Here is a 26,771-nt window from a genome sequence, read left to right on the forward strand (position 1 = left end):
AGTTGCTGCAACTCCAGTCCTTGAATTCTTCAAGTATGGCTTCTTTGTCGGCTGTGGGTTCGTTCAAATCATAGTCCACATCTCCGTCAAGTCGTCCGTCTGGACACTCCAGGTGTGGACGTAGATGCTACCATCACCCAGGTACTGGCCCATAATTGGTCCGAGTAGGAAAATACTAATCCTTGGTTTGTGAAATTATAGCATCACGGTGCGTTTTCTTTGGCATTTGCTATGGTCCAGGCGAAACCCCCAACCCCAGAATACCCTGTGTTCCGTGGGACTCCAGTTTCCGAAGTTTTCTTCAGGCGCTTTCTGCGCCAACGAGAAGGTCGAATCCCGTTTCAGTGCCTTGGTCGAAATTTGGACCTCCTTCTTTCAGAGCTGCTATCCCAGTGTCGAGGCGCAGGTCCAGCGTACCATCTTGGTGATGTATCTGACTCGAAAACACGATCTCAACATGAGGCCGATAGCAGAGGATCCGGGCGAGAATGGAACCGAAGGGGCCAGCGCCCTCGATGGCAATTCAAAGAGAAGGCGTAACTTATTTGAGGTAATACGATTGAACAGAGACGGGAGGGTGATATGTCACTGCTGCAGTCCACGAGTCTTGTAAGTATTTATATCTCCTGGAGACGAAAGACACGCCTTGTACATCTTAAAGGGCTTCTCTTGCGATCGCCAGTGTTGATTGGCTCAAGCCAAACTCACTTCGTCGGTGCCAAACGGAGTCGGAGTGCTGGATAGTTACCGACCGATGGGTGGCTTAGCTTGAGCGAAAGTGCGCGGTACCTATCGCAAGGATTTATGATTAAGAATAATCTGGCTGTACTCTGCTGGTTAGTGATTTCGCAGCTCAAATGAAGAAAGTAGCCATGGAATTGATAATTATACTACTGAGTTTCTCAGCAACACATGGACTGGACAAACGCCATTCCGCACGCCCGATTGAACTAAATATGCGACGCTGCTTTATGGCATCTTCGACCCTAATTTGCTACCTTTGGTCTTACTCACACGCCTTAAGGCCGCGCCCGTGACAGCTTCACCATCAAAGGCTTTTTCTCCCAGATGTTGTATGACCTTTGGTTCTCCCAGCCAGCCGAAGCCTCGTCGATAACCATGTCAAAGGTCCATAGCATCTTGGCCGCAATGAGACGCATTTCCGCGTAGGCGAGGCTGTTGAGGAGTAAAATTTAGCTTGAGCTGGAATAATTACTTTAGATAAAACACTTACTTTCTCCCGAGACAATTGCGGGGTCCAAGTGAGAAGGCCTGGAGTGCGCCGCGATTGTCTGATTCGAAACGTTTGTCTCTGCTATCCAACCAGCGCTCGGGAATGAATGAGTCTGGTTCGGCGAAATGGGATTCGGCATGATAAGTAGAAAAATGAGCTCCCGAAACAGAGATCTGCTCAAGTTAGGCCACATCACAATTACAGATGACAAGGTAGACGTACACCTTCTGGGACAAATTCTCCGTCGATCAAGGCGCCGCCTTTTGGCACTATCCGAGGGATTATAGAAGGGACGGGCGGATAAACCCGCAGACTTTCTTCAAGGGCTGCACCCAGGTAAGTCAAACGACTTACGCTTTGAAAGTTAATCTCATCGACAGATTTGAACGTTCCTCGGATCTCGTCTAAGAGTTTTTGATGAACCCTGGGGTTCGTTAGGGTATAGTATGTGAAACCGGAAAGTAGACTGGCGGTGGTTTCACTCCCGGCTAGGATCAAAAGCGCCGCATTTGATTCCATCTCCACCGTAGTCATAGACCGTTCATCGTTATACCGCATGATGTAAGTCCAGAAATCTGGTCGATCAGTCTTGACTTCTAGTCGGCGATGGACCTTTTCTGTGCACAAGGCAAAATGCTCTTGTCGCATTTTCGTGAGCCTTTTGGGTAAAAGTTGTCTCACAATAGGTGCCAGAACAGGATAAATCACCAGAGGTCGTTGGAGAGCTAGGACCTTGACGCTCACAAAGACCATTTTGACCCATGGATGGTATTGACTTTCTCGCAAGCACCCGAAAGGTTCACCAAAGGCCAAATCTCCAATAATGTCAAATGTGGTAAAGTTATACCACTGAGTCATATCAACAGTTCCCCTAGAGGCCGAGACTTCTCCCTCCAGTCGCTCCACCAGCGTATCGACGTAGCTCTGAATCAGGTCCTCCTGGTCCCTCAACGCTTTTTCGGAAAATGCATGCGAAAGAAGTCTCCTTTTTCTTGAGTGGTCCGGATCATTGGCGTTGAGGATGTTTGGTCCTCGTGGCCCCTGAAGATAAAACTTTGGGTCCTTGACGAACGACCCGGCTCCGGACTTACGGTGGCTGTAAATGTCTCTCCATGCTTGCGGGCTCCGGTAGACGAGCATGTTGGGGCCTGTGCGAACGACGTCTCCATACTTATCATGGAGCTCTTTGAGCTTCCAATGATATTGCCCTGTCGTTGTCCAATACAGGTTCGGGAGGTTGGTCACCGCTGCGAATCTTGGCCCTGGGAATTTCGACAGTGGGCTCCAGTAGAGGTTGTAGAACACGATCCAGAGTGGATATGCCAGCAGCTTGGGACATTATTGTCAGCGAGCGAGGGCAGAACAGACCACAACCGCAGGGCACTCACAATGATAGCCACGAGAGGGACGACGGGTATCGCGTCAAGAGGAGCCATGGTGGGGATGAACAGTCACAATGGTTGGCGGACAATGCTGACTGCGTGTTCAGTAGTGGTGGCAACCTTTTGAGACGAGCTAAATACCTCGAGTCATTTAAATAAATAATAATCAGCCCGATGTGATTTGGGGGGCAGGTGTGCGGAGTCTTCCGTGAAATCACCACATAAGCAATCGGGGCCGTCTACTTTAGTGTGCACTTAGCACCCTGTGATTTGCTAACGACGCATAGCTAGTAGACCCCGCAGCCATACGTGTCAACCCAAGGTATTCCTTACTCCGTAGTGAGTGCAGCCGGGCAAATAATAATTCCCGAGCGCATGTGATTGCTTTTTGGCCTTACAGACTAACTATCGGTCTGGTTGACAGTCGGAACTCCTGTGCTTACTTATCGCATGATTACACCTCTCTGGAGACAGAATACACTCCCTTCGGTGGGTTTCCTCTATCTTTTCAGTCGCGGGATTCTGCCAGTTCAGACCGAATTACCTGGTTCTTCCGATCGATCCAAACCCGGCATGCCAAACTGCACTAAACCCTCTCCAGTAGGCTTCAACGCGCAAGCTAAAAGATATATTTATCAGTCGATTAGGCAAAGACTTTAGGATACCTTGTCTTAACGTCTACGTGTTTCCTAAAGCGATCGCGTATATGATACGTAGTTCGGCGAGAAACATAGTTATAAATCCCACGCATTTTGGCGGGCTGTTGACCAAAATTAGTGGGATAAAGGTCGCTGAGCGCTACTCCTTAGATGAGCTAGCCATTTGCCCTTCTGATGCCTACTAATTTCTGTACTAGATTGACGCCTGGTTATGTGGAAGAATCCAAATGAAAAGCTGTGTACTAGACGCGTAATTTACAACTAGAATATGGGGACCTGTGAAATTGACGCAAAAATGGCCGGTTCTGGGGCCAGAAACGGCCCCATTTCAACTCGTAACACCAGGGCGAGTCGCCGCCTGACCGCCCACCACCCGTGTGGCACCACTATTCTGCACCCGCCTAGCACTTTTAGTCACCCTTCTGACCCGATGGTAACGCTCGGCTTCAGCGGGTGTTTCTCTGTGTTTCGACTCACGAACCAAACGACGCCAGAAATGGCTCCCCTCTGTAGCCAAATCCAGCACCCCTCCCTTTTTGCCCGGCCTAGCCGCACGCCTACAAAATGGCGCCTTGCCCTCGATTTCGTTTGTGTGTTCACACCCTCCGATCCTCCCCTCGCCTCACAAGTTTTCCTACCCTCGAGACTTCTCTACGTGGTTTCCTCCCGGAATACTACCCAGGCCACCTAGATTTTAGGTCGTCTCGATGGCACGCCCTCCCGTGCCCTCTGCTCAGCCTGGCGAGCACTAGTACTGGACCGACCCCATTATTCTCTGTGAAGAGACTCGAGCTAGATTGGAACATTTTCGTAGCCTTGGATGGCTCCCGCCAAACTTCAAGCCGAAGACTCTAGAAGGTATTGCTGTCATCGAACGATACTGGCGGAAGTACGCAATACCCTGAGTCGGACAAGGCGGCGTTTAGGAGTAACACATCACCAACAGATGTTGCATCTAGTCGAACGAGGACTATGTCCAATACCTACTTTCAGAGGATCAAGCGATTTACATGAATTTCTTTGATTGGATGTACAAGACTTCGCAGGAGAAAGCACTTCAGTCGTATGACGAATACTAGCGACGCCTTTGCCAATACTTCGGCCTGTTCGCCTGTCGTCGTGTCAACTGCGAAGTCCATGAACAGATGCGACGAGTCCGCATGCTTTCTCGAACTCTACAAGTAGAAGGCTAACTAGGACATTAGTTTCTAGAACACGTATTCCCGGCCGAGCGCAAGCTCCCCCGACGAACGAAACAAAAGAACACCCTGGACCTGGACGTCTTCTGTGTGACCTACCGCCGTCACTAGGTTCATTCGAGTTTTTTTCGACATGGAAGTGTGATTATCCAATTTTCCACAGTTCAGCTCTAGTCCGCCATCATCGGGACTCGACCAGGCGTACTACTGCCCCAGAAAACTTCCCTACCTGACAACTCGTCCTTGGGCAAACGCAAAAGAGGTCAGGCTTTCCAGAGTGACCTTCCCAAATACATTTCGGTGGACGATCTTCCGGACTCAGTTTGCTACCGCGATATCGAGCTCTTCTACCTGAAAGACCCTGAAAGTAAACGCGATGTTCTTTGTGCCATCATCCAGTTTCTCAATCTCAAAGGTCGGCCAGAATGTACTGATGGGTAAGATCATTCTAATCAGCGCGTAAACATGTGCTGTTCCGATGCTGATACTCGCTCTCAGAACCAAATTCTTCATACACGGCGATTACCAACTGGCATACTTCCCGATCGCCCAAATCATCTCGTTTGCTTTCTGATGGCGGCGTGGCTCAGGGGAAGTCAGGAGACGCCATGGCAAGGACCTGGGAGATCACGAAACAGGGAGAGAAGAAGAACGGAGATGATGATGATATTCCTAACTGTGATCTCCCAGAAGGGAAGGTCTCTCTACAGCCGGCGATGGGCGCTGATACCTCAGGCACCCACACCTCATCAGATGGGCTATTGTTATAAAATGGCAAGGATACATGGAAACTTGTAGAAGCTCCCAATCAAACAGAAGGTGAGTCTGGGACGCAGGTCACATGGGACTATCGTACAACTCCACTCCTCTCATCTATAACTAAAAATATCTTTCGTTTTGGCGCCTTGGGCTCAATTCCTAATTTCTGGAAGATAAAGACATGATGGAGTACGTAACATTGAACTTCGATAGCGGGCCGCGATACCTATGTCACAAATGCGCCAATACAGCAAACAAAAATCGAAATTTATCTACCCCGGCAAAATAATCGCTGCTCCCAAGGCCATCGCTGCGAGTGTCACCCCAAGAACGCCACCAAGTCCGTTCCAAGTTGGTGATCGTGAATTAAGTCTTGCTGCCGCATTAGCTGTGCCAAGATCCGTGGGTTGGTGCACTAGCGTAATGGGATAAGCTGCTGTCACTCCAACAAGGGTAGATGTTTCGCTTGGTGCGAAACTGCGATGTAAGGTTTGCGTAATGGGAAGGTCTGACACAAGGGTTTCTAGCCGTCCTTCGACCGTGACGCCGTCGACCCAGATTTCCGTACTCATGTCCGTCGATATATCAGCGTTCGGAAAGATGCGGATACAGCCCGTTGAAATCTTATAGTCACTAAGTGTAGAATAACAGCCAACTATCTCGTCTGCAGTCATAGAGCTAGGACAGCACATGACCGCTGTTTCGCTTGGGTCTAGTAACTGCATCAGCACATTCGCGGGCAAGTTGAGCCCGAAGTTGTTATTGGTTGTTGGAAGGGGTGTGGCGGGACTAAAGATCCCCGTCCAGTTAACGGGTTTGGTTCCGTCGCGCGAAGCAACTCCAACTTCGTGCCATCCTGACGGACAGTACAGACCGGGAGAGTAGTATTGCGCCTGATATGCAAGGCTCGGGTTATTATCGTACGAAGTACTAGACGGCAAATCAGTGATTGTCCCCGTCGGCCTGCAACTCCAATATTCAGCGTTGATGCCACAGCTGGCGTCAGCTAGCCAGACGTCTGGAAGGCTGGACGGGGCAATATTGACATTCCACCGATTTTGGCAAGAGGCAGGCGGCGTGAAGATAGTTGTGAGCGGTCCTAAGTTTGTAAACGTATAGGCCGAGAGGACTGAAGCAGACGGCATGGTTGCGGATTGATTAGATGTTTTGATTCAAGAGAATAAAGCAATCTCAGGTATCAGGACAAAGAGGGCCCATAACCATAGATAAATAGGGAGGGGGGAACATGGCGCAGCAGCTAAGCCCAGCATGAGGCTCGCTACCGTAGTATTAGCTTAGTGTGATTGGGGCTCAAGCGCGTAGACTAGTATATGCCGAGCATAAGAAATCGCGCCAATTGTAAAGTGCATTAAAGGGCACCGGCTCGGAAGAATCCCAGTTCTATACGGATGTAGCGCCGTTACTACGATAATATCTTACGGGATTAGCGAGGTACAGGGGTATTGCCTTGAGTCTAGTTGCGGCTAATAGAGACTAGCCTCTCATAGGTGGGAAACCGCGCAGCCGGATCGTCACAAACCAATCGCTTACATCGCTTGAATAGTCCCTTCTTTTTACCCGTCATTATTTATACATTTGATCCCGACAACTAAAACATTCTAGGAGTTAATGCGTTGCCTACCATGGACAAAAGTAGTATTTAGATCTACACACGAACATCTTATTCAATTAGGTAAACTCAGCTTGGTTTCTCTATTCCCCTTTCCAGGAATCTTGAACTGATCAATATTTTGTCTGATCCAAGTCTGCACACCCTCAATTCCATATAGTCACGAATTCATAGTCTTTGACACCGGGGCTGAGGGCTGACTATTGGACGTACCGTTTCCTTTTCATAGCTGCCAGAGCAGGAAAAGGACAGTCATGACCAGGAAAAAAGCTTCTACCCTTCTTGAAGTTGGCACTGACACGAGAGCTCGGGCACCTTATTGACTGGCATACCGGTCATGTTGCGAATGTCTGCTGGGGTTACAGTAATTGATGACGGTCGTGGCTCAGGGGGAATCAGGGACCGGCATGGCAAAGACCTGGAATCGGGGATCACTAGGAAGAGCAGAAGAAGAAGCGGAGAGAGATGATAATGATATTCCTAGATTCCCAGAAGGGAAGGTCTATCTACAACGGCGGTGGGCGCTGACACCTCAGGCACCCACTCACCTTCATCAGTAATGTACGTCAGTATTTGCAACGTCTTGTACCGAGTAACACCCCAGACTGTAGGAACATGGTTTCGTGTTTCACTCACTTATCATGTACGTTAATAGTTTTGCCAATAATCTAAAATACCACAAGATCCTACAGTTAGACCCTCTTTACAGCATACAGGAGGGCAGCACAATACAAAACAGGACCTCCATAGCTCTTGAAAACCTACCGTCGCCTTCCTCAACACCGGAGTGGAGCGTATTATTCGCCCACCATGTTCCTCCCCCAGCCCCGCAGGCTTCACAAGGACCGGTAATGCCCGGGAACCCTGGAATCTGCGTCAGGGAATCTCCAGGAATACGCGGAGCAGTACTTATGTCTACTACAATGCCAGTCAGTGCGCTGTAATCAGACCCCTGAGGTCGACCACTAGAAACCTCTAATCTAAGACTTGGTCAACAAGGAAAACATTCATCTAGTATTCGGAACCTTGAGCCGCTCAATCATTCCCCAAAGGGAAGCGTACAACTAGTATCTCCATTAACGCCGACGGTCCCATAGCTTTTATCCGAGTTTCCAACAGGGCAAGGAATGGATTTCGTTTGGATAATTCGGTTCAGGCGTTTTTAATGATCTCTCTCCTAATCCTCATCGATCAAGCTGTCTCTCCGACGACCGCCTGGCCCGCCCCATGATGTCAATACGATAAGCACTAAGCACTGAAATTTGCCCCATACGCGCAGCCTGCAGCAGGATCCTGGTCGTCGATCCTCTAGGGATGTAGATCCTTTGAGACTCGCTTGCTGACCTCTCTACAGAGTAGTCTAATCACCGATGCCTGAGAAGGCCAGTCACCGGCGCAAAAATGGGAACCGCCCCGCTTATCGCCTTCCGAGGGCAAATGGCGTTACGAGGACAATGAAACACCTCTTTTCCTGGCCGCTATAGAAGGTAGTCTTCCAGTCGTGAGGATGCTTCTGGAAGCGGGCATGTACCCAAACCATCCTTGTCATAATAAATGTCATCCATTGGATGCAGCTAGGACGTACGGTCACAATGAAGTAGTGCAGGCCTTACTCAAAAGCAAGCGAATTGATCTGGGCTCTGCCATGCGGGTTCCTCGAAATTGGAATGCTCGCCGCGGCGTGCTGCAGGCTCAGCATGCCTAGGCGCTGGCCCCTCAATACATCCTAATGGTTTCATCTCGGTAGAAATCGATTGCAAGCCAGTATATATGATTTGTTGCTCGATTTTCCAGCACTTTGAAATACGTCTAGTTTGAAGTCCTATATTAGACTGAATTTCCATTAGACTATGGAGGGCCCGACTATTACTAAGGGGAGGAAGTGTGACTAGAACTAAGATAGAAAAGATCCAGGCCCCCCAAGCTCCACATTCTCGCCCCCAACTCTCGCTCAGCATTATTTTCCCTCATTTTACTGCCGGAAGCTGAAGCTGAAGTCTAGAGACCATTCTAGGCTGCCAGCTTGGAAACTCCATTTTGCCATTCTTTTCTCCTCCATTTCTCCAACACTCAAACCTTCTTGTTGCTTGTCCGTGATGCTGCGTATAAAGCGACGCAGGAAATGCAGCAGTCGGTCGCTGAAGGGATGCCGAACATGCCGGTGGGTATTTATCCCCTCCTCATCCAATGGCCGACTGGCTCCGGGGGGTTCAAATGCAATAAGTACCGTAGTGACTGGTTAGATTCGCAGCGTTCGACACGTCAAGTGCGACGAAACTCCTGGAACATGCAACAACTGCAAATCTACCGGGCGTAAATGCGATGGCTATGATCTGCATCGCTTGCCCGTTAGGAAGCGAGCTGTCTCATTCACCCGGAGTATTTACCCTCACCCGGGGTGGGTAACTACAATGGACGAGCGACGATGCTTTTCATATTTTCGATATTGCTCCATTCCTGGCCTCGGAGCTTTCTTCGACTCTCCTCTCTGGCAGAAAATTATCTTGCAGATTAGTCATGTCGACCCTGCTGTGTATCATGCCGCCAATATGCTCGGTGCCCTCCACGAAGACTCGGGCGCGAATGAAATGCGCTTGTCTGGGGAAAACCTCCAGCGAGCTCGTCATCGCTTCGCACTTCAGCAAGCCTCGCGAGCTTATACTCATCTCTTCCAACGTCAGACCTCGAACGACCCTCGGTACCGGGAAGTTATACTAGTATGCTGCCTGCTTTTTGTCATGTCCGAGTTATTACTTGGACGGTATGACAATGCCTTCCAACATCTGCATAATGGGCTTCGCATCCTCAAAGAGACCCAGGACTATCATTCAACAATTAGTCTAGACCATTCGCTAGTCAACATCTTCGAACGACTCGACGTCGAATCCGCCCATTTCGGGCCTGGTACCCCGTTCTTGTTCACCCATTTTGGAGTTGATGATGACGTGCATACCCTGGACCATTTTTCTAAAATGCAAACTGTGTCAGATGTACACCGAAGCGTGACCCTTCTCTTGAATATGGGTATTCCTTTTCTCGCCAGATGCTGGCCATCCTCCGCTGTTGAAATCGCAGCAGAATACAACGAGTTGTTCCAGAAGCAGCAACAGATTCTGTCCCTGAATTATGAATTCCAACACCATTTTTGGATATTCTATCGCGACTTCTACCATAGCCTTCGTGCTCGTGACCAGCAAGGCGTTGATTTGCTTCAACTACAAAGTCTTGCACAGATCCTCAGTCTGAAGACCTGTCTCATCAAAGGACCAGTACCTACAAGCTTGACACCGGAATACATCAGTTTGTTCTCGGCATATCAGGCATTTCTAGCCAAGTCATTTGATCGCCCAACATTTACTTTGGACTACGGCGTCGTCCCAGGTTTGTGGGTGGTGGCCTCGCAGTGTCCAGACTATTCAATTCGCTTGCAGGCAATCCACACCTTGCAGACCTGGCCCCACTGTGAGGGGATCATTAATTCTAACGTTACCGTCTCGATTGCTTTAAATTGTCTGAAGGCAGAATTACGGACTCGTGGTCAATTATACAGCTCGATTATAGATGCTGACATGGAAGAGGAGCTGTCTAGGTTTCTGTTTGACACATTGGTGTCGACGCAGCAGGGAACGAACTGGTCGGTCATTCGCGGAACTGATCTGCTTCGGAAATATTCTTAGGAGTACATGGCTAGATCTGAAAGTTTATTTCATTATCGTCCATGTCTATGTGGATAAACCAAGTAAACGGCGATGAATATAATGTCAGACTTGATCTTACCTTTCGCCTTCAACAATAATTCAAAATTCAGTGCAGAGTAGCCTCGAACAGAGCAGTAGACTGTCCAACTGATTCCTCCTTCCAGACCTTTACCACCTTGAACCCAGCCTTTTCCAAAAGAGTGACCCATTCCTTCTCGGTTCTTTCTAGGGAGGAGAATATCTCCATCATATGTATATCGAGTGTCGCGGCGATCGGAGGGACATCGAGATCGTCGGACACTGTATGCTCATGAACGAACAAAATAGAGTCCTCCGACATGGCATCTCGGATATGTGCAAGGGTGGTAAGAGCTTGCCTATCCGGGAAATCGTGCAAGACTGTTCTCATATAGTACGCTCTAGCACCGCTGATAGGCTGTGGCTCAAACATGTTGTGGCTGATAGCAGTAATCCCTTCGGGCAGAGGTTCCTTGATGGTGTCAATCACCTGAGGGAGATCCTGCAGGACGAGCTTGCCCGGGAGGTCTGGGAAATGCTTCTTAAACGCCGTGATATCGTGGCCCACGCCGCCACCAATATCAACCAGCAAAACCTGGTCTGGGGAAACCCGCAGTTGTTCCTGTACCGGATAAATTTCGAACCAGTCTGCACCGCGATACTGTTGGCTCTGCGTCATCACTGAGTTGAAAACCTCTTGTTTTGTGGGATTTTGACTCAGCCATTCAAAGTAATGGCTCTTGGTGTTGTAGGCGAGCTGAAAAGGAGCATCATATGCGTCTACCGGGTTCTTGTAGTCATTCAATTCAAAGTAATCAAAGAGCTTCGCAGTCACTTGCATGTTCGTATGGCTGGAACCTATTGTAAGCACTCACCATACCGTATAGACAGCCTGAAATACTTACAAGTGCTTGATCATGTCCCCGGGCACTGACCCGTTGCCGAATACCATTGCCAGTTGCAGAGGCTTGTATGAATCACTCGTCGTTTGTTTGAAAATATGGTGAGCGGACAGAAAACGCATGATACGTCCTACGAGATAGTAAGCAAGATCCCAGTTTAACATGGAATAGAGTATCTACTCAGAAGTTTCTCGTCGCCTTTGACGTTGGAGGACAACTCTTTCAGTGACATCTCCTTGCCTTGATATTTAATGAACGCATCAAAGATTCCCATACCCTGGGCTATCCGGATAACGACGATTCCATAATGCTACACAAAACCATATTAGTGATCTCCTCAGTGAGACAGATAAAATAGGTAAATTAAGTCTGGAGGAGCATACCGAGAAGCAAAATCGTTGGATAGGCAGTTGGGGAGGCTCTAGTACTGATTGCAGTTGGTTGATGACCCCCAGAAGCTGCATGCGGTCGGCATCTTGGATCTTGTCTGGAGGTGGGAGGTTTGACAGAGCGGACGTCACGGTAGAAGTCAGATCCGAGAGGACACTTGCCATGGCTGCAGTTCGAATTTTGGAAACTGGAAGAATCAGGGTGGATATATTGGAGAAGTGAAGAAGTGAAGAAGAGCAGACAGCCGGAAGGGGGAGTTTTTTGGCCATCTTTATAGTCTGCTTTGCTCAGGTATATTGATAGAAATGAAATGAAGACCATGGAGCTCGGCGATTGAGAAGGCCACACATCTGCCAATAAGAAGAGCTCTAGCAGTACTAAATCTTAGCTCATATTTTAGTTCGTCGAACTTCCACGCTTCGGCAAATCAGACTGTTTCGTGTAATAGCAATGTGGGGACGGTCCACCATACAATATCCGATGGAAGTTTTTACTTACTGAAATCGTAATTTAACGTATGGAGGATTTGCCGTTCTATCTAAACCGCTTTGTTCCGTTTTCAGCAATAACGAATTATAATAGGCTTAGAAGATTAACAAGCAAAGGACAGAGACTAACGTGTCCCATGCGGGAGTGGCGCACCTCCGCCTGATCGTGTCACCGCGTCGTACCCTCCCATTTCTAACTTCTCTAGGGAGGTTGAATGGGAGGTGGGGCATGAGGATTCAAGCAGATGGATTCTAGTAAATTGCTAGTGGGAATTCCGCTCTGACAGTTTCACATCGATTCTATGCGACGAAAAGTTCGCTTTCACAATTTGACTCGGCGCCGAGACCTCTTCGAAACACATTCCTTCTGCCGTTAAGAGATGGCGAATCCTTTGTTGGGCGCTTAACTATAGGTATCTAGGTAAATGTTGCGTGAGACATAGCCCCTTAAATGCTGTGCGCTGGAATCCGAGGGCATGCTCCGTCCAAACTCGGCGACCTCATTGGATCCCTATCTTCCGCCGATTTCTTTGCTGCTCATTTTTCGTACTTTGCATTTTGGTTTTTCAATCACTGCGGTCGGATGGAAATATTCATTACGTGTCGAAGCTACTGGCCTGTTAGCAGTGTCCCTTTGTACCAAACCATGCGTTGCTATTATACGTACTACAATATCAATGTGCGTCTTCCAAGCAGGGAAAACAGTTCACAGGGCCTTTCGGGGTGTATTCATATGGATAATCTGGATTATAATCGGTGATTCATAACATAAACTGAAGCAAGATATGAATTCGGTAAACATCGATCCACCCATTTCTCCCACGTCGGCTTCCATGTTGGCCTTGTGGCTCGTGCTACAAAACAATACATCATCAGTTTTCATAAGAATAAATTTTCAAGGTATTGGAGAGCCCAGAATGAAGAAGTTGATGGCTTTGCGGCCGACCTAATCCTGCAGCCTCGGAATTTCGGGCAGCATATTTGTTCTGTCTGCAAAAAGGAATTCTATCTCAATTACGACTTTGACCAGGTGTCAGTGTGGTGTCCATTTTGTCAAGGGAAGAATGATACCATGCGGATGTGCTATGGTCCTAACAAGGGAGCTTCTTGAAATATCGCCCGTTTCAAAATGATGTGACGAAAAACCCATGCTAGTTTGAGCTGTGTAGTCAGGGAAGGGTAGGTTTCTCTTGATACCGACGTCTTGTTGGCAAAGACTGCAAGAAACTATAGGAGATTGCCGGCGAAGCTAGATTACCTCCTATCTCTAACTGGAGAGTGAGACGAGCGACTATTACATTGGCCATTGAGCTGTTCCCGAGAATAATGTTGATCGGGATTCGTCCAGGATTTCGTCAAAAGTACTCCCTTGAAGTGAATCTGTTCCTTAACTACTTCGGACCGTCTGTTACCGACCGGACTTATATTGACTGGAGTATTGGATTCTTTCGGCGGCTCAAATGGCGATAGTCTAGAAGATGGCCTTACGGAGCTCCAGAGAAATTCTGGTAGACTCAAGAAATTTTTTTTATTGAGAATACGTTCGGGCAGAGCCTCTTCGTTTGGCGATCCCTTCAAGATTGTAGCCAACTTAGTGTTTCCAGATAGGTATTTTGCTTTCGAGAAATAAAGAGTTCTTGCTTCATCATCTCGCCGTCTTCCCGAGCATTTTCGACCTTCGTGCGTTCTTGAACCTTATCACTGCGATCTCATGGGGGCCTTACAGAGATTGGCTGAAACTCGCCAAAAATAGCAAAACAGACAGGTGTGGGGTCGTATCGAGGCTGAGACAATCAGTGCACATCACCAGCTGAACCCAAGTCTTGAAGAAGGCAGACAGAGAGGGAAGGAAGGCTGTGGATTGCCTACAGAGGAAGCGATGAGTCTGCTGAGAAGACCTCTCATCTACAGAGCGAGAAGTCACGTACAGACAAACCAGCATCCTCAACACCAACGACCCTCCGACTTCTGCGAGTCAGTTCATGCTCTGTCAAGTGGCACCGCCTGCGTTCGGGAACTAAATCCCGCCCGTTCAGGGGAAATTGTGGGAATCCCTGCCTGTTCAGGGATGGCGCAAGTTGCCTCGCTTGATTGAGGAGCGGGGATTGGTTGTGGGGGGCCTCTTCGAGCTCCCACTAACCACTACTGTACAACTAGGGCCGACTCGTACTCGTACAACGGGGATGGGTTTGCCAAGACAAGAAAGACCCTCACACGACAGAAATGATAATTAATCTACGAATAAACGAAGGATTAACTACGAGCTGTGAAGAACCTGTCTGAGGTAGTTAACCAAGGCCGGCCATCCTTCCTTGAGTGACATTCTCTATGGTACCGGCCTCCATCTATACTCATTAGAATTTGACAGGCCAACAGCCCCAAGGATGATATTGCAGATACTGAGGGACCTCTCGTTTTAGCTGGGTGCGATCAGGACATCTTGCGCCACCCACTTCTGTCAGTAGTTATGCTTTGGTTCCTGGCTGATTTTATTGGTATCGACTGGTCTGCAAGAGATTGGTCCTCTAGATCCAGACTAGCTGCTCCACCAGGCAATACGAGGGCTCCAGGGGAAAAGAAGGGGAGGTTGGGTACGAGTAAAAGTTGTATGGTCCAAACCTTACCAAGTAGTTATGAGTAGTAACTAGTATTGAATACGAGGCTCGTAGGCATGGTCCGCCTCAAAGTGGCCCGTCCGTTATCTGCCTTCTTAATTTTACTATTGTAGCTAGTGGCATGGTCTCAAGGCCCCAAGGAAGAAGGCTGCGTCAAAAGAGCATGACTGGCTCGGCTCGTCTCTTCGACGGACTGAGGACACATTTTTCTTGCTCCCTTTCCGTTCTCTTTTCCTTTCCTTTCCTTTCCTTTCCTTTCCTTTCCTTTCCTTTCGTCTCCTTTTCCTTTTCTCTTTCCTTTACTATTGTCAACATGCGTCCTTTCGTATATCTGTTAGGGGTATTACTCTCCTCTATCGCCCTTGCCCACCACGGAGGAGGAGAATGGCCAGCCCAACACTTTGAGACAGGGCCATGGACACCTCCTCACCTTATGATTGGCAAAACCGGGGAAGTCAACCCAGGTAACATCTTCATCAATGTTCGAACTCAGGTCGAGGAGGGCACATCCCCGACCATCTACGACAACAATGGCGACATGATCTGGCAAGGCACCCAGAGAAAGAGCATGGATTTCAAGATGCAGAAGCTCTTTGGTGAGGACGTCATTACTTACTGGGACGGAGAGACTGGCGTACTAGGGTACGGCTATGGTCGCGTCCACATCCTCGACACTTCCTACAAAGAGATCTACACAGTGACTCTTCCGGATCAAAACTTCGTCACGCCCGACGGCAGAAAGCGAGATACCTATGTGGATGTCCATGAACATCTCATCACCCCTCGAGGCAGCATGATTGTCTCTGCCATCAACATCACCCAAGGCGACACTAGTATGCGGCCTGCTGGCCACCCGGACACCTGGATCATCGACGGCCTTTTTTATGAAGTTGACATCAAGACCAATGAGATCATTTTCTCCTGGAGTGCATCAGAGCACCAGGATTTTCTTCCCCTAGGGGGCTCTAAATCGACCGTTGGGGGACATGGTGGTGCGCAACATAACCCATGGGACTGCTACCACATAAACTCCATTCAATACGTCAACCACGGCTACCTAGTTTCCGTTCGCTACTACTGTTACGCGCTGTATATAAATCACGATGGAACCAAGCGGTGGATCCTTTCGGTAAACCTCTCTTCTCCCTTTTAATCAACTACTACATTGCTGAACACTTTAAAGGGATGGGATCGCAATGAAGGTGACATCCTTAACGACGCCCACTTTGCCTGGCAGCACGACATCCGGGCACGCAATGAAACAGACGACAGCATGGTTATCACAGTGTTCAACAACGATCTTCCTAGAGGAGATAGCTCGCGAACCGAGTCGACCGGAATCGCTATCAACGTCGACCTAAAGAACATGACAGGTGTCGTCTTCCGCCGGGTCAACTCGCACGGCTTAGACCCTGCCTTCGCCGCCACCCAGGGTAGTCTCCAACTTTTAGACTACAATACCACGGGCCACATGCTCGTGAGCTACGGCTCTCATTGTAGGTGGAGGGAATTCGACAGTGCTGGCAATATCGCGATGACCGGTCAATTCGGCTACCCCGGTCATGCCCAGGCTTACCGTACGCTCAAGTACCCTTGGCACGCAATTCCTCACTACCCTCCTACTGCCGTGGCTAAGTATATTTCTAAGTACACGAGTGATGTGTACGTGTACATGAGCTGGAACGGGTGTACCGAGCACGATAACTGGAATATCTACTCCGTGCCTGCGGCTGGCTCTACTGTCGACGAGGGCACTCTGCTAGGCAACCACCCTAAGGGTGGTTTTGAGACTCATGCCAATCTACGTGACCCTACTGCCCAATTTCTCATCGTTGAGGCGTTGCAGGGCGATAAGTCCCTCGGGTTCTCACAAGTAATCAAGGTTCCTCTGGCATTCCCGAGGACGAGGTTGAACTGAGGTCGTGAGCGGAACTATTATATTTGTCTTGCATATAGGCGTTTAGAGGATATGGGATATATTTGGGGAGGTTTGTACCTATAAGCATATTATTTTGAGCGTTGTGATACCATGAATTCTATCGATCTTCAAATTTTGTTATTATTGATCATTGTACTGCTATATTCGAAAACGGATTCCCCCGTCTACACTCGCAGATTGTCTCCCGAAACAATATTTAGTTAGACCCCAACAAACCCCCTGTCACATTGTATCGTCTTGCATGAACGGTAATAAGCGAGTCATCGTTATAATACAGTAAACCTCTAAGGAACCTCGTGGAATGTTTTCTGCAAACGGTCCAGAGTGAATAGAAGCTTTCCCGAGCTGGTGAGATCGCTGCCTACCACCCCTCCTTCACCACGCACGCTGCCTTCGTCCACACTCGTTTTTTACTCACTAGAAGGCCGTGCTAGTGTTTAGAACAGTTATAACTTTGGTAAGAGGTCGCGCATCTTTATTTTCATAGATTATCTCCCCGTTTGCGATTTTCAGTGGTTACTAGTGTCTGTCAAAAGCTAGTATCCCCACATAAGCTAACATGAGCCTCTCAAGGGCTGAGACTGAATCTAGAGAAGGATCAAGTCCGTATCATGTCGATTACATCTCTTAGCCCGAAGAGCTCGATCCATGGGAACAGAACTCCTAGGGATCACTTCGGTGTTCGTCTCCGAGAACTCGGCCTGTATCCGAGATTTTTGCAAGCCGAGATCTCAAGACTTCATAGCAGATTGAGAATTATCTGTAGCTATTCAGAGTCCACTGTATCTCTTTAACTATGCTCTGTGGCTGTAACAGCTGCACATTGTGACCGCAATGTAGACGAATAGATCTACTGAGACGAGAAAGCCTCAAAAGTTCTCTTTGCCAGTCCTCATGCATCTCGCGCCATCTATCGAGATATTTTCGAAACAGAGCTCGTTCTTCTTCTGTTCCATTGCCGGCGGCCACTCCAAAGTCATACATTTTCTGAAAGTCTTCAGGCGTATCCGCAATGATTACACTGACCGGATAACCCTTGAGAGGTAGCTTCTCAAGTTGCTTTTTGAGGGCCAATGCTAGTCTGTCGTTCGGCGCCGCCTGCATCTCAGCAGCCTCAGTGGCTTGATGTCGGGGATTAGCCTGCTCGTCTTTGAAGGCTTTCCACTCCTCCTTGGATAGGACATGGGACGTCGCAAGACCGGTAGTTTCAACAAAATCCTGGCCACCGAGGACTGGATTGAAAACGTCCCAACCCCAAGCACCACTGTCAAAGACATGTTCAGTATTGCAATCTACGAACACCATGCCCACGATATCGTTCGGCCTGAGTTCTAGAAACTCGCGAGAAGTGTAGCCTCCCCACGAGTGAGCGACAACGATAAATGGAGGTTCAATACCGGCGTTCTTTAGGAGAATATCGAGCTCTGCTGCGACTGATGCTGCAGATATGCTTGGTGGTGTCTGGTCGGGACCTTCACTCCTCCCCATCCCTGAACGATCGTAGTTCAACCATCGAGCAAATGGAAGCACAAGCTTTCGCACTGCAACCCACTCATCGATTGTGCTGCCAAGGCCCTGCATGAGAACGACGATAGGCTTTCCAGGCTTGCGATCAGGCCCCGAAACGGACAGATAAAGGTTATGGGAGCCAATGGAGACAAGTCCATCCTTGTCACCTTTGTCCCAGTCAATTCTAGAAATTGGTTGCATTGTGAACTGGATGTGTATTCGAGTTGAGTAAGCAATAAATTGACGTCGAGTTGTTTGATAACGGGGAAGTGAAAGATGCCCAAGCAACCCGCTTTTTAACCAAGCGGCTCGCTTATTAATGCAACGGTCGCCCTCGGCCTCGGAGGCTACGATAAACTTGCTACCTTGCTAACCACGCTTAGACGTTTGGAGTAGAGAGTGGGTGGATGAATACAGTGCGTCCCGAAACTGGTGCAACCACCTACACTCTTCGATTGATTCTCTAGGCTCCAACGCCAAGACACGCTAGTCTATATTGGGGTTCTTCCGGAGTACTCCTGTCAGTAGGCCGTGTATTGCTACTTACAGTAGATTGCATAGTACGTTCAAGTATGTATTCGCTTGTAAATTCAATACATCCAACACCTCCATACCCCACCTCCAAAATAGCCTCCCGAGGGAGGGGTATCCTAACTATCAATCACGAGTGGTCGAACCAAGATGGCCCCAAACCTAGCTCATTCAAAGCATGAGCTTATCTGTGACATGATCGACAGTGGGGAACTGTCTATATCGCAGATGGCACAGGCTGCTGGCTGCAACAAGACTACCATCCTGAGAATCTCTTCCAATATACGGATGTTTGGCAGCGTCAAAGCACCGCCTAACAAAGGTGGACGACCTCGTAGCATCACTCCAGTCATGCTCGAGGCTTTGTGCGATCATCTGCTGGAAAAGCCTACCTTGTACCTCGACGAGATGGCGATTTTTCTGTGGGACGAATTCGCTCTTCAAGCAACGAAATCGAGTATCAGTCGCGCCCTCGCGTCCAAAAACTGGTCAAAAAAGGCTGCTCGGGTCAAGGCCCGAGAGCGTAAACGAATACCGTCACTTTATCTCTGGCTTTCAGTCTTACCACATTGTCTATGTGGATGAATCTGGATGTGATAAAAGGATAGGCTTCAGGCGAACGGGTTGGTCCCCACTAGGCATAGCACCAGTCCAAGTGTCCAAATTTCACCGTGATCGACGATATCAGATACTGCCTGCATATGCCCAAGATGGCATTGTTTTGTCTCGAGTGTTCCAAGGCTCCACTGACGCGTCCGTCTTTGAGGATTATATTGAGCAGCTTCTGCAGCACTGTGGGAAATGGCCTGAGCCGAAGTCCGTGTTAGTCATGGACAACGCATCCTTTCATCGCTCGGATCGAATAGAACGGATGTGCTCAGAAGCCGGTGTTAAACTGGTGTATTTGCCTCCATATTCTCCAGAGTTGAATCCTATTGAAGAGTTCTTTGCTGAGCTCAAGGCCTTCATCCGGCGGAATTGGCAATCCTACGAAGAAAATCCGGATCAAGGATTCGATAACTTCCTCGAATGGTGTGTTGACGTCGTTGGTGCAAGAAGGGAAAGCGCAAACGGACACTTCCGGCACGCTGGCCTGGTCGTAGAGGAGATGTAGCGCAGCTACTACTACGGAGTTCGGAACTAATCTCACCGGTCGACTAGAACGGATTCCTTTGTGGGCATTACAGTGATATTTGAAATCAGTTTTACAGTACTTCCGGAAATCTGTGTCACCATCTACACTCTTCGATTCATTCCCAAACCCTAATGCCAAGACATAATAGTCTGTTCTGGGAAAGAAATTCTGGATTACATCAAGTATCGTATTGTATGAGTAATATGCATAACAAACGTCTTCGCACCTCGATGCCCCACGCTGTCCCCAGTATGGCCAGCATCAGGCATCCATACATCTGGCCAGCTCCGCCGGTCTTTGTTTTGCTTCGTCTCCCAAACTTGACTACATAAAGCTTCTGATATGAACCAGTACATGAATAATTTATTGAAACGAGCTAAATAAGCGCCTCGATGCTGCTGGGTAAAATGTTTGGATGAAAAGCTTCTCGGATTCCCACCTGCTCACTTCGCTGCCATGCATCCATACCTCTAGAAAGCAGCGCAAGTCAAAGAATTCGATGCGCTTTCAGCCGCATTATCCGAATGCTCTAGAGACATGGTGAAGATCCTGCTCGGTCGCGGTGTCTACGTCAAGGGCGGACAATGTAATTCAATATCCTAGTATAGTATGTAAATAATAGCCTATAACGATGGATGATTACTCTGAGACCTCTCCCAAACCGATCCTCGCGAAGGGCCAATGCCAAGAAGTTGGGGCCTGAAGCACTCTCACTGCCTCCCACACCATGCGTCTGCCAAGTCCTAGGCGGCCCCCAGTCGGCCCCCAGTCGGCCCACCAGTTGTTAGTTGGATTGACTCGTCGGGGCAAGGCAGTCATTTTCTTATCTTCTTCACCCCACACCGACTTAGTTACTACCCCCTAGGTTGAAAGAGAAGTTGAGCGGCTTGACTCATCAATGCGTGTACTAGGCACTTTGACCGGCCTACTGGCTGGGACGAGGCTCCTGACCCCCACGCAGGCCATCGAGTTGGACATCACCAGTGAGGGTGAGCGCGAACCCATCCCCCCCATCCCCCCTTCTCTATCCCCGCCTCGTTTGCTAACTATTTGATAACAAATAGCATCGATCAAAAGCGCAGCGAGTCTAACAACATGGGGCGCCATGTCATATTATACTGGCAACGAAACGGGCCAGAGCCCAGGCATCATCCCTAATAAATGGTACGAAGGATCCGTGCTGTTCCTGTGCGCTATGTACTACTGGCATTTCACGGGCGACTCCACATACAATGAGGAAGTCCGCGTCGGACTACAGTCCCAAGCTGGGAATGGCGACTACCTGCCGTCGAACGCGGCTCAGTATATGGGGAATGACGACCAGGGGTTCTGGGGCGTTGCCGCCATGACGGCTACGGAGCTGAACCTCACCGACTACGGCCAGTACTCGTGGCTATCGCTTGCGCAGGGGGTGTTCAATACCCAGACACAGCGCAATACGGGATGGGATGATACGACCTGTGGCGGCGGCGTGCGGTGGCAGCAGTACAATTACATGAGTGGGTATACTATGAAGAATGCCATCTCGAATGGACTACTGTTCCAGATCTCGGCTCGTCTCTATCGCTACACTAATAATGAGCAGTATGCCCATTGGGCGGAGAAGATCTGGAACTGGTCGAATGAGTACCTTATCAACAACCAGACTTGGGAGATTGCCGACTCAGTCACTACCACCGAGGAGTGCAAGGTGAAGGGCATGGGTGAAAATTCATACAACTATTCCGTCTTTCTCATGGGGCTGGCCTATATGTATAACTATGTGCGTCCTCCTATCTACTCCATTCATTCCCTTGATTGTAACTAATCATCACACCGCTAGACAACGGGCGCTGACCAAGAAAAATGGGAGAAAGCCCTCTACGGACTTGCCAACAAGACGCTGAATGAATTCTTCCCTACTAAGTATGGTGACATTGAATACGAGTCGGTCTGCGACCCATTCCCCAAACAATGCTATGACAGCAACAAGCTGTTGTTTAAGGGCCATACCTCATCCTGGCTCGGCTGGACCGCGATCCTGGTCCCACAGATTTACGAAAAAATCCTACCCCGACTCCAGGCGACCGCTAAAGCCGCCGCCGCCGCCTGCACGGGCCCCGAGCAGAACGGCAATCAGTGCGGGAGTGCGTGGTACCAGAGTGAGTTTGACGGCCGCACCGGAATGGAGCAGGAGATCTCTGCTAGTGACCTGTTTTCTGTCAATTTGATTCCGTTCATCCATGGCGCGCCCCAGAAGGTCTTAGGGCCCTTGACTTCGTCGACCGGTGGGTCGAGTACGAGTAACCCGAACGCGGGCATGAATGATCATTCGAATGAAGTTCAGTTCGCGCCTACCACTACAGGAGATCGAGCCGGCGCGGGGATACTGACAGCTGTTTTTGTGGCTGGGTGGATTGGGGGTTTGGCTTGGATGCTCTTGGAATAGGCGCTTGAATTTAGGTTCTTTTTACATTGTCGTGTACATACTGTATTACTGGGGAGACGACAGGGTAAATATTCAGGATGCACCACCCTGATGTCGGAAAAAGAGAAATCATATGATTATTCGCTCAATCGTGGTCCTCGTATTAATACCGAGTGTAGAGCCAAATTTTGTATAATCAATGACAATAACTTGTCGACTATAACTACACCTGCGCTGCTCTATGGGTGATAATCACCTCAACAGTCCTTGTAGAATATTCTAAAGCATCTCCGTAAAGATGAGTGGTTATATTATAGTACTGTATAAACCATGTTTCAGGTATTCTAAGTTCTTCGTGCACTATCCTACATCCAATCTAGCGTTCTTGGCATTAGGGTTCGAGAATGAATCAAAGAGTGTAGATGGTGACACTGATTTCCGGAAGTACTGTACCTGCAGTCTCTCTCTGTGTTTCCTGAGCCCCACCTCCAACAGCTAGTCCGTATTATGATACAATGGCACCGCAAAAATCTGACCCCCTAGAGTATCGCGCTAGTATTCTGCCGGCAATTAGTGTCCGCTCCACTCACAAACTACTATTAGTGGGCGGTATGTCTCTTATAAGGAGGCGGTAAAGAAAGGTACTTTGGGGGTTCACAGACATTTGCGGTGCCACTGTATATTTCCGCTGTGCCTTAGTTTTGTCCCCTGTATCTTGGATAAGTCACCGTAAATTATAGTAATACCCCTCATTAACAATTGTTGTCTTTTTTAGTCAGCGTAGATTCTCAACCCCTCTTGGTTTCTCTGAATTTGCACGTTAACATCACTGTATCCTCTACCTTTGGTGAGTTGTCCTCCAATTATTTTTTACCTCTATCATTGGTACTATTCTATCCTACTTGCTTCTACAACGATTTCGTCGAAGCATACCTTTATACGCCCATTTTTGCCTTCGCCAACCTTCTGCTCAAGTCAGACGACATCTGCCTACAATCAAGGATCCTCGCTGAGCCTAGACTCTCTGTATAGAAGGTAAGCGCATGGAATTGTTATCATACCATCTTGTTGAGACAGTCTTTATTTCTTGTCTTGATGAGTTGCAACCCCTTCGGAAGGCGATGTTTCCTATCTTCTTAGGTTATTGACCGCTGCTTCGCTAGTCAGTTAACCGCGCTGACTCCAAAAGTTATCAGTAAGGCCTATAGCATTCTATTACGACAACATAAATTCCACTAGTGACCGAAAATACGCCACGCATCAATCGTGCCGCCCACCATGCCCGTATCCGTCGTCAACTCCAGTGCGGGCAATCTTTCAACCCAGAGTGCCTTGGAAGCCTATACTCACGCCATGCAGGACCATATTCTTTTCCAGATATCGACCCTTGACTCAAGCGAAAACCACGAGATCAGCGACAAGGTCTCTGACGATGTCCCCACCAGCGGACAATCGTTACAGCCCAAGATGCCCTTGTCGATCTTCGACTCTAGTGGCACTAGTGCTAGCAATCTTTTAATTCAGAGTGCCGTGGAAGCCTATACTCACGCCATGCATGCCCATACCCTGTCCCAGGTATCGTCTTTTGATCTAAGCGAAAATCACAAGATCAGAGACAGGGTCTCTGACGATGTCCACACTAGCGGTGTGTTATACCAAGGCCCTGGTCCCCCCAACGCGGCTGTGTCTGAAGAAGCCGCACGGCAAGCTGCCAACGGTGCAGAACTTACACAAGCTTAGCTGGTACGGCTATTATTACGCAAAGCTATTCTATCTGGGGTTGTTTACTAACAAAATGCGTTGACATGTAACTTATCTTTCTCTTCAAGACATGCCGTCAAAATACTTCATAAAATAGGTTTCTGCGGCACTATGTCGACTTGTGGACATGTGCTTTATAAGTCTGTTCTATCGCGTTCTGAAGAAACCTTCATATTCTCTGCGTCGTAAAGGTAACGTCTTGTTTTTCATACCTTGAGCTGCTCCCTAAGTCCAGCCAGGAAAATATTTAGGGGGCTATTTTTTCCCCCGCAGATTCTTCTACCGCGTTTCCAGCGATAAAGAAAAGGCAGGGCACAGTACCAAGCCATATCGAGAGATCCCCCTCCCTGCCTAGAACGTTGTATCAGATTCTATGGGAACTTACTGTAATTTACGCTGACTCATTGAAGATACATAATGTCAGGATGTCTGATGGGCGTATGCACTAGTAATTCTACCTAGTAGTCTCATTGGAGAATGATGAAATCGATGCTATTCAGACTAGCTATTCTGACTGTATTTATACAGCAGACAGGCGGGAATTGTCGGAGTGGAAAATGGACGTGTAAATTCCACATCGGGCGCCAGTTTCCATAATAGACAGTGGCGGTTAGCTGAGTAAGCGCTAGGAATGCAGCAGCTGGATCATATTGTAAATTACCAGGTGGATAATTGCACTGACACATAACTAGTTAGTGCAGCCGGGCTGGCGCCCAGCGCCCACGTGACAGATTTTGGCCTTACAGACAGGGCATCGAGATGGTTGGAGGGCAGAACTCCTGTAGTCTAGATTCTACCACATACAACTCTCGTTATTCGATTATAATAAGACGTTAGACTGCTTCATTATTCTATTCCGTCGCAGCATTCGGCTCAGCGGCAGCCAGAATTCCCTGGTTCTCCTGTCGGTCTGTCAGTCCTGACCTGACGCGCCACTGTGCAACACTTCCCGCTCCACTAGTTAGTTAGACAAGCGCGAAGCCGGTGATTTATTTCCTAGTACGGACTAGTGGCGGGGCCTGGGAAACAGAGAGAGAGATTGCTGGTAAAACTGATTTCGAAAATCATTGTAGTAACTACAGACTATAGAAATCGTTTGATATACTAGGTCTCTTCCATGGCAAGTACTAGACACGCCGGAAAGTAGATTCCGGAACCGTGCAGAAAGATAAATTCAATATGGCAATGTCGGCAGTTCTATTCACTGTAACATAACTAGACTGAATTACTGTTATTTTCGTTGCAATTGACTTCTGCATGTCGTTTCACCCAAAGGCCGATGTCACTTACGAACCGCTGGGCGGCACCTACTTTCACGCCATGGTTGACAAAAAAGCCCTGGTCTCGATCCTCATAAATCTGCATGAGATCGAGGCAATTTTCGAGAGTCACATCGCGTGCTTTGTTGATGTGATCTCTGAAAGCCTCGTTGCTCACCCGGGATTGCTGCCATTCGGTATATTCCTCCACGGCGACATCAAGTAGCCCGTGAACCATGATTGAGTCGGCACAGCCAGGCTTAGCAGGCGTGGCGCCATTATCAGGAGTAGATATCGATTGTTGAGCAGCCGGGAGGACATTGATATTGATCGGGGGACACATCGAACCGACTGCAGAATTATCTGGGGTTTTCTTCCGCTTTTCATGTCGCTGGTTCTCCTCAGCATACGGCTGCTCCCGAAGGCTCTCGGGAACATCATCATCGGTCTCAAGGATTCCTCCTTGCTCCACGTATTGACGAGGGCCTTCATATGGTGTGTCTTCAACCTGTGGTGTCTTTTGCTCTCTGGGTCTTGCCAGCAATATTGACCTTCGTGGCGACATGGAGGCCCGGGACATCGCATGACACGATACACATCGCGCCAGAGGGAATGTTGGCCGGAGACCTGCTCGGCGTCAATTTGAGCGTCTCGGTCAGCAAGCATCCGCTTATCAACCGACGATTTTCCTCTCTTGTCCGTTCTGGAAGGAAGAGGCCCATTATCCTCTATGTAGTTAATCGATGTCTGGAGTCGAAGCTTCTTGCCAAGACGATATAGATGGCCCCACGCTACCTGTAAACTCGACTCCGCCGCTCCATAACTCAAAAATATCTTCCACCACAGACCCCGGCTGCTGCTGTGCTGCATCAACCCTCTCGAATTCCCCATCTATGGTTCTCTGTCAAGACTACCTTTTCCCCTAGGGACTGGCGATGGTAAGGTCTGGAACATGAAGGGGCGTCCTGCAGAGGCGGTGACCGGTCTGGTATGAAATAATGACTGGACCTAGCGGTACCCGCCGTAATACGGTTTCTGTCGGCACCTTGGCTGCCAACTTCAGCTCGTGCTGGCTGAAGTAGGTATGAGGAGAAGAGTCTGGGCACTCTTGCTGCATGAGCTACACGAGCTGCCCGAGGAGGCTAATCGGGAAGTACAAGGGGATAATGACGATCATATGGACAAGACAATAAAAACTCCAGGTATAGGTCACACAAGGCAAGGATGACAGAACAAGCTGGTTGGCTAGATGGGGT

The 26,771-nt window shown here is 48.8% G+C and overlaps 9 protein-coding genes across 9 annotated transcripts; 4 read left to right on the forward strand and 5 right to left on the reverse strand.

Annotated features, from left to right (window-relative positions):
- Positions 1 to 1,019: 1,019 nt before the first annotated feature.
- N7474_006187 (cytochrome P450) lies at positions 1,020 to 2,670 on the reverse strand (the record flags this gene model as incomplete). The annotated part of the gene is made up of 4 exons (XM_057197602.1): positions 1,020 to 1,176; positions 1,235 to 1,407; positions 1,457 to 2,563; positions 2,623 to 2,670. The coding sequence occupies 4 exons, from the start codon at positions 2,668 to 2,670 to the stop codon at positions 1,020 to 1,022; spliced, it is 1,485 nt and encodes a 494-aa protein (XP_057054998.1).
- A 2,835-nt stretch (positions 2,671 to 5,505) lies between these two features.
- N7474_006188 (uncharacterized protein) lies at positions 5,506 to 6,378 on the reverse strand (the record flags this gene model as incomplete). The annotated part of the gene is made up of 1 exon (XM_057197603.1): positions 5,506 to 6,378. The coding sequence occupies one exon, from the start codon at positions 6,376 to 6,378 to the stop codon at positions 5,506 to 5,508; it is 873 nt and encodes a 290-aa protein (XP_057054999.1).
- A 2,896-nt stretch (positions 6,379 to 9,274) lies between these two features.
- On the forward strand, positions 9,275 to 10,540 carry N7474_006189 (uncharacterized protein; the record flags this gene model as incomplete). Its single annotated transcript, XM_057197604.1, has 1 exon — positions 9,275 to 10,540. One exon carries the CDS (start codon positions 9,275 to 9,277, stop codon positions 10,538 to 10,540), a length of 1,266 nt encoding a protein of 421 aa, XP_057055000.1.
- A 127-nt stretch (positions 10,541 to 10,667) lies between these two features.
- On the reverse strand, positions 10,668 to 12,035 carry N7474_006190 (uncharacterized protein; the record flags this gene model as incomplete). Its single annotated transcript, XM_057197605.1, has 4 exons — positions 10,668 to 11,430; positions 11,485 to 11,611; positions 11,662 to 11,791; positions 11,865 to 12,035. 4 exons carry the CDS (start codon positions 12,033 to 12,035, stop codon positions 10,668 to 10,670), a joined length of 1,191 nt encoding a protein of 396 aa, XP_057055001.1.
- Positions 12,036 to 15,407: 3,372 nt separating this feature from the next.
- N7474_006191 (arylsulfotransferase family protein) lies at positions 15,408 to 16,892 on the forward strand (the record flags this gene model as incomplete). The annotated part of the gene is made up of 2 exons (XM_057197606.1): positions 15,408 to 16,103; positions 16,158 to 16,892. The coding sequence occupies 2 exons, from the start codon at positions 15,408 to 15,410 to the stop codon at positions 16,890 to 16,892; spliced, it is 1,431 nt and encodes a 476-aa protein (XP_057055002.1).
- Positions 16,893 to 17,669: 777 nt separating this feature from the next.
- N7474_006192 (alpha/beta fold hydrolase) lies at positions 17,670 to 18,623 on the reverse strand (the record flags this gene model as incomplete). The annotated part of the gene is made up of 1 exon (XM_057197607.1): positions 17,670 to 18,623. The coding sequence occupies one exon, from the start codon at positions 18,621 to 18,623 to the stop codon at positions 17,670 to 17,672; it is 954 nt and encodes a 317-aa protein (XP_057055003.1).
- A 2,363-nt stretch (positions 18,624 to 20,986) lies between these two features.
- Positions 20,987 to 22,516, forward strand: N7474_006193 (glycoside hydrolase family 76 protein; the record flags this gene model as incomplete). The annotated part of the gene is made up of 3 exons (XM_057197608.1): positions 20,987 to 21,077; positions 21,153 to 21,850; positions 21,911 to 22,516. The coding sequence occupies 3 exons, from the start codon at positions 20,987 to 20,989 to the stop codon at positions 22,514 to 22,516; spliced, it is 1,395 nt and encodes a 464-aa protein (XP_057055004.1).
- A 1,257-nt stretch (positions 22,517 to 23,773) lies between these two features.
- Positions 23,774 to 24,235, forward strand: N7474_006194 (uncharacterized protein; the record flags this gene model as incomplete). Its single annotated transcript, XM_057197609.1, has 1 exon — positions 23,774 to 24,235. The coding sequence occupies one exon, from the start codon at positions 23,774 to 23,776 to the stop codon at positions 24,233 to 24,235; it is 462 nt and encodes a 153-aa protein (XP_057055005.1).
- A 1,236-nt stretch (positions 24,236 to 25,471) lies between these two features.
- Positions 25,472 to 26,080, reverse strand: N7474_006195 (uncharacterized protein; the record flags this gene model as incomplete). The annotated part of the gene is made up of 1 exon (XM_057197610.1): positions 25,472 to 26,080. One exon carries the CDS (start codon positions 26,078 to 26,080, stop codon positions 25,472 to 25,474), a length of 609 nt encoding a protein of 202 aa, XP_057055006.1.
- Positions 26,081 to 26,771: the final 691 nt, after the last annotated feature.

This window comes from Penicillium riverlandense (assembly GCF_028828495.1).
Source record: "Penicillium riverlandense strain IBT 135883 chromosome Unknown utg000003l_segment0_segment0, whole genome shotgun sequence".
NCBI lineage: Eukaryota > Fungi > Ascomycota > Eurotiomycetes > Eurotiales > Aspergillaceae > Penicillium > Penicillium riverlandense.